This window comes from Cynoglossus semilaevis, chromosome 3, assembly GCF_000523025.1.
Source record: "Cynoglossus semilaevis isolate Cse_v1.0 chromosome 3, Cse_v1.0, whole genome shotgun sequence".
In the NCBI taxonomy this organism is placed as follows: domain Eukaryota; kingdom Metazoa; phylum Chordata; class Actinopteri; order Pleuronectiformes; family Cynoglossidae; genus Cynoglossus; species Cynoglossus semilaevis.
Genome location: NC_024309.1, coordinates 15,482,296 through 15,490,487, shown reverse-complemented (window position 1 = coordinate 15,490,487; position 8,192 = coordinate 15,482,296). Strand labels below are relative to the sequence as shown.

General features: G+C 46.5%; 2 protein-coding genes across 2 annotated transcripts in view; one reads left to right on the top strand and one right to left on the bottom strand.

The window, feature by feature from the left end:
* The window catches only part of lmbr1 (limb development membrane protein 1), a 17,954-nt gene extending 14,183 nt beyond the window's left edge, over positions 1–3,771 (bottom strand). Inside the window, exons 1-5 of the mRNA XM_017031430.2 lie at positions 3,278–3,771; positions 1,357–1,429; positions 1,215–1,254; positions 785–924; positions 496–599 (exon numbers count right to left, since the gene is read on the bottom strand). Coding sequence (XP_016886919.1) covers positions 496–599; positions 785–924; positions 1,215–1,254; positions 1,357–1,429; positions 3,278–3,340 — 420 coding nt within the window. The 5' untranslated portion in view covers positions 3,341–3,771. The remainder of the gene's footprint in view (positions 1–495; positions 600–784; positions 925–1,214; positions 1,255–1,356; positions 1,430–3,277) is intronic.
* Positions 3,772–3,777: 6 nt separating this feature from the next.
* nom1 (nucleolar protein with MIF4G domain 1) overlaps positions 3,778–8,192 on the top strand; it is a 4,787-nt gene continuing 372 nt past the window's right edge. The window contains 11 exon segments of the mRNA XM_008308372.3: positions 3,778–4,671; positions 4,899–5,011; positions 5,313–5,508; positions 5,629–5,952; positions 6,027–6,137; positions 6,284–6,454; positions 6,627–6,748; positions 6,828–6,960; positions 7,637–7,768; positions 7,861–7,970; positions 8,123–8,191. Of these exon segments, the coding sequence (XP_008306594.1) occupies positions 3,778–4,671; positions 4,899–5,011; positions 5,313–5,508; positions 5,629–5,952; positions 6,027–6,137; positions 6,284–6,454; positions 6,627–6,748; positions 6,828–6,960; positions 7,637–7,768; positions 7,861–7,970; positions 8,123–8,191 (2,375 nt within the window).

Sequence of the window (8,192 nt, the reverse complement as noted above, 5' to 3'; positions counted from 1 at the left end):
GTTGCGTGAACTTTATGGCACCACACGCCCCCAGCCTCGGGGGGGGGGAGAAGGCATCAGTAATCAATTAAACAAGGAAGTTCACTGAGCCTTACAACTTGATTATTAGTCTGTCCTTTTGAAGTTTTATTTTAGGGGGGAGAGAGCTGGAATCAGGCTTTAAATCAGGGGGGGCCGATGCAGTGGTGTTGAAGCGTTTGCAGCCGTCGACCTGATTGAAAGGGTTTGTTAGGACGTGACGCTGGGCGAAGACCAGAGACACCGTTAATGAGCTTTCTGCCCTGGAGGTTCTGGTCAGTCACATGAGGCAGGGAGGGGGCAGTGATCAGTCAGGGAGGGGGCAGGGATCAGGGAGGGAGGGGGCAGTGATCAGGGGGGGGGGAGTGATCTCTGGTCCAGATTTAATGACCGTCTCAAATCACTCCAATTCAAATCTTCCGTCTTTCGGCCTCTCGTTCTCCAGATTGATGCTTTTCAAATAAAAACCAGACGTACCTTTTTGGAGCCTGCGAATCCCTCAGACTCCAGGAAGAAATATGCAAATGGCATCAGGATGAAGAGACAGAGGTTGGAGAACAGGGACACCAGATTCCACAGACCTGCAGAAGACAGACAGTCCACGTCACAAATGTCCACAGACCGGTTCATTTGTATTGATCCAGTTCTACAGTGACGTTCGAACACACTCCTAGCTACCAAGGAAATATCTAAGGCTCTGCTGCCCTCTGGTGGATGATTGGTCTAATGAAACGGAAAAGAGCAGATGGAGTGCAGAGCCACTGACCGTGGATGAGGGAGCCGTTGAGCCACTGAATGTAATAGTTTTGGGGGAATGACAGGAGGATCTCGCTACTGATGATTGAGAAAGGCAGTAGAAAGACAGCGCCACCTGACACTGCCAGGGTGAAGGTGCACAAGTACAACCTGCAAATAGAAACACACACAGTGATATTAATATACTTCAGGATTTAACTTTTAACACTAGTGTTTTTTTAACCTCTATTATAACCACTCACCACTTATAGATGAATTCTTGTTCAATAATTACAACTATTTTGACTTTATAGATGAATTCATGTTCAATAATTACAACTATTTTGACTTATTATCAGATAGTATTTTTAGGTTTCTCAACAACAAGTCCACTACCTTGTGATGAGACATTGTATTTCATTAATGATGATTTTTAATTTAAAAAACAACGGTTTACTCACGATATTCTGTTGACGACAGCATCTTCATCCTCATGTTCATCTGTGAAGAAAGACAAGGCTGGTTAGTCAGAAACAGAGGAACAGAGTTTCCTAGGACTGGACAGGCATCACTGGCTCTGACATCAAAGCTTGGAACATTTACCGCTCTTTCTCTTGTATCTGGTTATGATGACGTAGGACACAATGTAGAGGACTGCAAACAGGAGGAAACAGATCTGAAACAGCAGGAGAAGAAAGAGTCAGGACTGAGCTGTGATCAGGATTCACACGACCAAACATGGGCTCATACAGTCTGTCCAACGTCTCCATCGCCAAATGTAAGGTTTTTCATTGAAAACCTTTTTTTTTAGAAATGTAACTTTCAGACTTTCTGTGTCTGAACCCTGAGTTTGTCCCTGTAACATGGTACCAACATCACTGATGAAAAGAATTTATGCAGTACCAGCGGGCACCAAAGTGGCCAGACGATCTTACGGTAAGATCATCCTCCACATTCCTCCTTCTACTGTGACGGTGACCTGCAGATAACTCATGTTAGAAGCACACACTTCAGCACTTTACACCCTGGTGAGATTGCAAAAGTCATTATGGCCGAGGTGGGATCTAAAATGACTCAGCCCGACACCAGGCCCACTCAGCACGCAGTTACAGTACTTGACCATGAGCTTAAGGAACAAACCTCTTCAAGTACGTACTTATTATTACCTCCCGGAAGCTTCTGTCTGAGAGAATTAGCAGTGGAGCTCAGAGAGCTGTTAACATGAGGAGTAGCACAGGAACACGGCTAGCCTGGGCGGATCAACGCTGACTCAGCGCTAACATTCAGATTAAATGACAGCCGGTCATTTGAACATGATGCACATGGATCTAAGACTGGGAGTCCAGTGAAGACAGGCTCTGGGCAGAAACGGTACCAGCTGAAGATGAGAGCGGATCCCTTCAGTGTGACGGACACCTGATACTCTCTACATTCCACATGGGTCTTGATGAATCAGACGCAGTCACTACAGGTCACCCAGCGTTTCAACCAGAAACTAACACCAACCCTTTTAAAATCCTGTTTGAAAGAAAAGGTTTCAACTTCAAAATGAAGAAGTTCCACCTCAGAGTTGGCGTTGTCGTCACTCCTGCTCCATCTGGTGCTAAAAACTGTTGAAAGGCTTCATCCCAGTGAAGCTGCCGGTTCTGACCCAGGTTTCTACTGGACTTCTATGGTCTACCGGCAAAAAAAATGTTTTGTTTGTTGTCCCTCCCCCTTCAACCTTTGACCTTTGAGTCTGTCAGAGTGTGAATTACAGGTGGTGACGGGGTTCTTACACTGCACACACTAATACACAGTGTTTGGTGTCTGTGTTTGACACATGTAGTAATGAGCTCATTACCAAGACCTGTGTGTGACATGTTTCAAACCAGAACATCTCAGGTTCACAGCCAAACTGGACTCAGTTCACTGCCAAGGTCAACAGCTCTGTGAGGTCTGTTCATATAAGATGATAACTACATGACTAGAACCACGAGTGTTCATCCAGGACACAACAGTGTGACATGGTTAAACACCAGCTGTGGACAACGAAGAACGGAAAAGAAAAGAAACTGTTTAGTTTATAGTTGTAACTGTGATCAGTGTGTATCTTTACACCAGGTCTATGTGAGTTAAACACCCACCGCTGCTGCCTCCTGTACAATGACACTGACGGACACGACAGAAACACTGTGAAGAAAAGTCATCAAACACCACAGGCTGTGTCCGTGTCATGTGACCAGAAACGAGGCGACATCAGACAGCACAATTAAAACGACGTTGTTCGCCGATGTAAACAAACGGACTGTACTTTGACAGCTAATGTCAATGCCATGCTAACTTTAATTAGCGCGTCTACCCGCTGTGAGCGAGAATTAACCGCTAAGCAATAGTTTCATTAGTGCTACAAATTAAACCACGGTGACAGACACAATCTTAGCCGAGTAACCTGTGCTGGAGCTAAAGCTATACAGACACTGTACAGTGGAGGACGTTGTTAGCCCGTTAGCCTCGGCTAACCGTCTCTTCGTACGTTACTTACGATGTACTCCCGAACTTGGCTGTGGAAATTCTGCTCTCTGATTGTCACATCGTCTTCTTCCATTCTTCATGTTGCAAAATACGAAATAAAAACACTACAGACCCGCCACATGCTAATGTCAAAGCAACGGAATATTTATGCGTAAAAAACAAAAGTATTTCTCTGCTCTGCGAAGTGAAAGCCCGACTGCTGCTTTAAAGACAGTTCAGACGGTGAGAGAAAAACCCGCTCCCTTCTGAAAAGAAAAAAGGAAAAATGACCGCCCACAAATAAATGACATCATCATTTAGCGTCGGACTTGGGAGCCTAACCCGGAAGTGAATGAAGACGACATTGATCCTCATGGAGCTACATGTGTCCTGTTTTAATTCCTTGGTTGGATGGGATTTACCTTTATTTTGGTGTATATTTTTGGTTATTTCAGACCTTTATTGAAATTGTCTCGTTAAAATCGTAAGGGCTAACGTCTGTAGTCTATACCTGGAATATAAACAAAAGAGATGAAGGCGAAATGGAAGCAAAACAGCAAGAAAAAGAAGCAGAAGGGAAACGCGGTGTTGCAGAAGTACATGGCAGCAGTGGATGATTTTGTTAAAAACAAATGTGGCGAAGAAGACGAAGCACGATATGACCGAGGTTTGAGTTACGTTAAAAAGAAAAGCAGAAAGGAGCTTCGCAAGGAGAAGAGAAAGCTGAAAAAAGCCCGAATGAAAGGCAGTTATGAAGGCAATAAAAGTCTTACTTTACCATCAGGTGATGGCGAAAAGACAGAGGGAACTGAGCCACAGGTGCAGAAGAAGAAAAAGAAGAAGATTGGGAACGTAGATCAGCAAGAGTCACACATGACAAAGACTGCTAGTGCTGAGAAAGCAGTCAAGACCAAAACACCACAGCCCTCAGAGAAAAGACAGAAGGTAGATCGACTCCAACAGTCAAGAAAAATGGCTTTACTGGAGGCAAACGAAGAAGAGGAGCGAGAAATAAAGAAGCTGGAGCGCTGCCTGGGATTAAACAAAAGAAAAAACAAGAAAAATATCCCACAGTCCTTTGTGGCTGATGGGTTGGATTACATCCTGGGACTGCTGGACTCGGGCTCCTCGGCTGGAGCTGTGTTCCATGATGACCACATGGACATGGACGTGGCCAAAGAGAAGTTTGAGAAACTTGGTGAGGAAGACTCTCAGCTCTCAGATGAGCACGATGGAGCTGGAGAGGAGGACGCTGGTGAAGACAGTGATGAAGACAATGATGAAAACATAGCATCCATGGATGATGATGATGATGATGATGATGAAGAGGAAGAGGAAGAGGAAATGGTTGACGAGGGGGAGGAACCAGGAGAGGAGCAGGAAACGGCCATTCCTGACAGTAGGACAGCGTCCAAGGTTGACTCTGTGAGTTCAGTATTTTTACGGAGTCTAAGAACATGTCACAGAGACAGGTAGAAGTTATGAATTCATCTTACATCAAGGTTAGGATTTAAACTGTGAGAGAATTGTCCAACAACCTACTGCTGGGTTGATCTGTGACTAGTCAGTAAGTAAACCACCCCAAACCTCCACTGTCTACCGTTGTACGTACACCTTTGAATCAGGTGTTGTTTTTTTCTCCGCTGCTGTAGCTCTCCTCCACCACTGGGAGGTACGTACCACCTCAGCTGCGTAGCGGGGGCGATGACAAACGCAGAGCTGAGCTGGAGAAGTTAACGAGGAATGTGAAAGGCCTGGTGAACAGGTAAGACCTGATCAATCGATCAATGATCACGTATCAATGATCCTGACTGTCTGTGGAGACTTCCTGTCAGAGACCGTGTTTAAACTGGCCTCAGTTACTGTGACCAGGATGAAGCAGCACAAGAGTTCAGGTTCCACAGTCGGAACTGTTACAGTCGGAACTGTTACAGTCGGAACTGTTACAGTCGGAACTCCACTGTTGATGTCTGTAAATCATTTATGACAAACTCTGGATCTGAAGTTACTAACCCTGACTCTCCATGACTCTCCATGACTCTCCATGACTCTCCATGACTCTCCAGGCTGAGTGAAGCCAACATGGCGTCCATCAGTGGTCAGCTGGAGGAGCTGTACATGAGCTGCAGCAGGAAGGACATGAGCCACACCCTGACGGAGGTCCTGTTGGCCGCCTGCGTCACGCCCACACTGATGCCCGACAGACTGTTGATGGAGCACACCCTGCTGGTCAGCGTCCTCCATCACACTGTGGGCTTGGAGGTGAGGACTAAAATGTTATTGTTATTCAGAAATGTGATTAGTTTGATTTGAAATCATCCTGGTCTCAGTGTTGACCAACATCCTGGTACACAGCTGGTTTTCATCAGACTTGTTTCGCAGGTGGGGGCTCATTTTCTGGAGACCGTTGTGCGACAGTTTGACCAGTTGTACAAAAACCGTTGTGAAGGAAAGGAGTGTGACAACCTGGTGGCCATCGTCGCTCACCTGTACAACTTCCAGGTCGTCCACTCGCTCCTCATCTTTGACATCCTCAAACTTTTAGTCGGAGCTTTCTCCGAGAAGGACATCGAGTTGGTGCTGTTTGTGCTGAGAAACGTGGGCTTCGCCCTGAGAAAGGACGATGCTGTGTCGTTGAAGGAGCTCATCACTGACGCCCAGCGCAAGGCCACGGATTCAGGCTCAAAGTTCAAGGATCAAACCAGGGTGAGGAGGAAACCCGCTGCACTGTGTCGTTGATCTTCTGCTCTGGAGGCTGATCTCTGTGACCTCGTCCTCAGGTGCGCTTCATGTTGGAAACCATGTTGGCTTTGAAGAACAATGACATGCGGAAAATCCCAGGCTACGACCCCGAGCCTGTGGAGAAGCTGAGGAGGTTACAGAGGAGTCTGGTAGGTTATGACTGGTCTGCACCGACACGCCAATATCTCTGCATCTCCACTAGGTGGCTCCAGAGTACAGTTTACACAGGCCGACTTCTCATCACTGCAGATGTTCTCCTCACATACTTTATTACTGTTGTTGGTGTAAAACCCAGATCAGCCGGACTGCAGGGGGCGCTGACGTGAAACTCAGAGTCTCCCTGGAGAATCTCCTGGCTGCAGATCAAGTCGGTCGTTGGTGGATCGTGGGCTCCTCGTGGAGCGGCGCGCCTATGATCGGTGAACCAGGAGACATGGCAACAAAACAGAGCTCGGTCGGAGGACAGGTGAGAGCGCCACTGTGTGGTGTCTGTGGTGACTGCAGCATCATTTAACTTTGTCACCCTGTTTTATTTTCATCTTTTTTATTTCTGAAAATCTGGTGAAACATTTTCAGTTAAACAGTTCTAGTAGTCCTGCAGTAGTAACTGAACAGTCCTTCTCACTCACGGTCTCTAGTTCAGTACGAAGGTTTTGGAGCTGGCGAGGAAACAGCGAATGAACACCGAGGTCAGAAGGAACATCTTCTGTGTCCTCATGACCAGTGAAGATTATCTGGACGCCTTCGAGAAGCTGCTGAGGTTGGTCCTCTGACGCCTGGTGTTGTTGGTGGTTGGTTGTTGGTTGGAGTTCCTCAGCTGACGTTTGTTGTTTGTGAAGGATGGGTCTGAAGGACAAGCAGGAGAGGGAGATCATCCATGTCCTGATGGACTGCTGTCTGCAGGAGAAAACCTTCAACGCCTTCTACGCCGTACTGGGAGAAAAGTTCTGCTCCCACGACCGACGCTTCCAGGTACCGTGTCTGACGTAGACAGAAGAAGAAAACAAAGTTCCACGGGGATCTTTAAACTCATTTACCATGGTTACAGCTGTTGGTTCACTCTGACAAACAAAGGCAGATTTAATCTGTAATCTGTAATCTCCGATCTTTAATCTTAATGAAATAATAATTTAAACGGCCAAATCAAAATAATTCCTAATTGTCCAAATCAAATGATACCCTTAAAGAAAAATGTCAACAACTGACATGAATTCAATCCAAATTAGGATTAAGTGTAATCTTAATCCTAATTTGGATTGAATTCTACTGTATATGTAATGTAATCAAAGTTAGAATACACACGTTCATGTGAAGTGCTCACAAAACACAAAAACCTGTGTGTGTGTGTGTGTGAGAGAGACCCCCCGCCCCCAGTCTTTTGATCAGTGTGACCTGCAGTTGACCTCTGCACTGTGAGAATCCCTCTCACCTCTGATATCATTTGACCTAAACAGTGATGACAAACAGTGGGGGCGGGGCCTCATTTCCTCCTGTTCCAGGACCAACAAACTGATGACTATTGTCCCGAGGACAGAGACACCTGTGGGAATGTTTGCTTTTCACATGTCCACTGGGTTGGGATTAGAGGTGTTCCTCCTCCTCCTCCGTGTGTTCCCGTCCACTCACGTTCACCCCTTGTCGTTTGTAGATGACCTTCCAGTTCAGCCTCTGGGACAAGTTGAAGGATCTGTCCAACCTTCCCATCAGCCCCTTCAACAACCTGGTGCAGCTGCTCACCTTCGTCCTGCAGAGACAGTGTCTCTCACTGTCCATACTCAAGGTGAGACGCCCTGCTCTGAGACAGTGTTGTGTCGTGTTCCAGGGTGTGTGTGTGTGTGTGTGTGTGTGTTCACCTTCTTCCTCTCTGTGTAGGTCATAGAGTTTGGAGAACTAGATAAGCCCACCGTGCGTTTTCTCCGTCAGTTACTGACCAAACTACTGAAGGAGTGTGACCCAGAGGATGTGGCCTCCATCTTTGGGAGGTGAGCTTCACGACGCCTCCTTCAAACAGCCCTGGTGCAATTAGAAGGCTAAACACAGGAGGAGGGCCACGCCCTCACTGTGTGAGTGAACCAACACTGAACCTAAAACCCTCTGGGTTTTTTTTCTATTTTTCCCTCTTTGCCTTTGATAGGATTTCAGGAATTCCCAAACTAGGAATGCTGCGGGAAGGTTTGAAGCTTTTCATCAGCCACTTCCTGCTG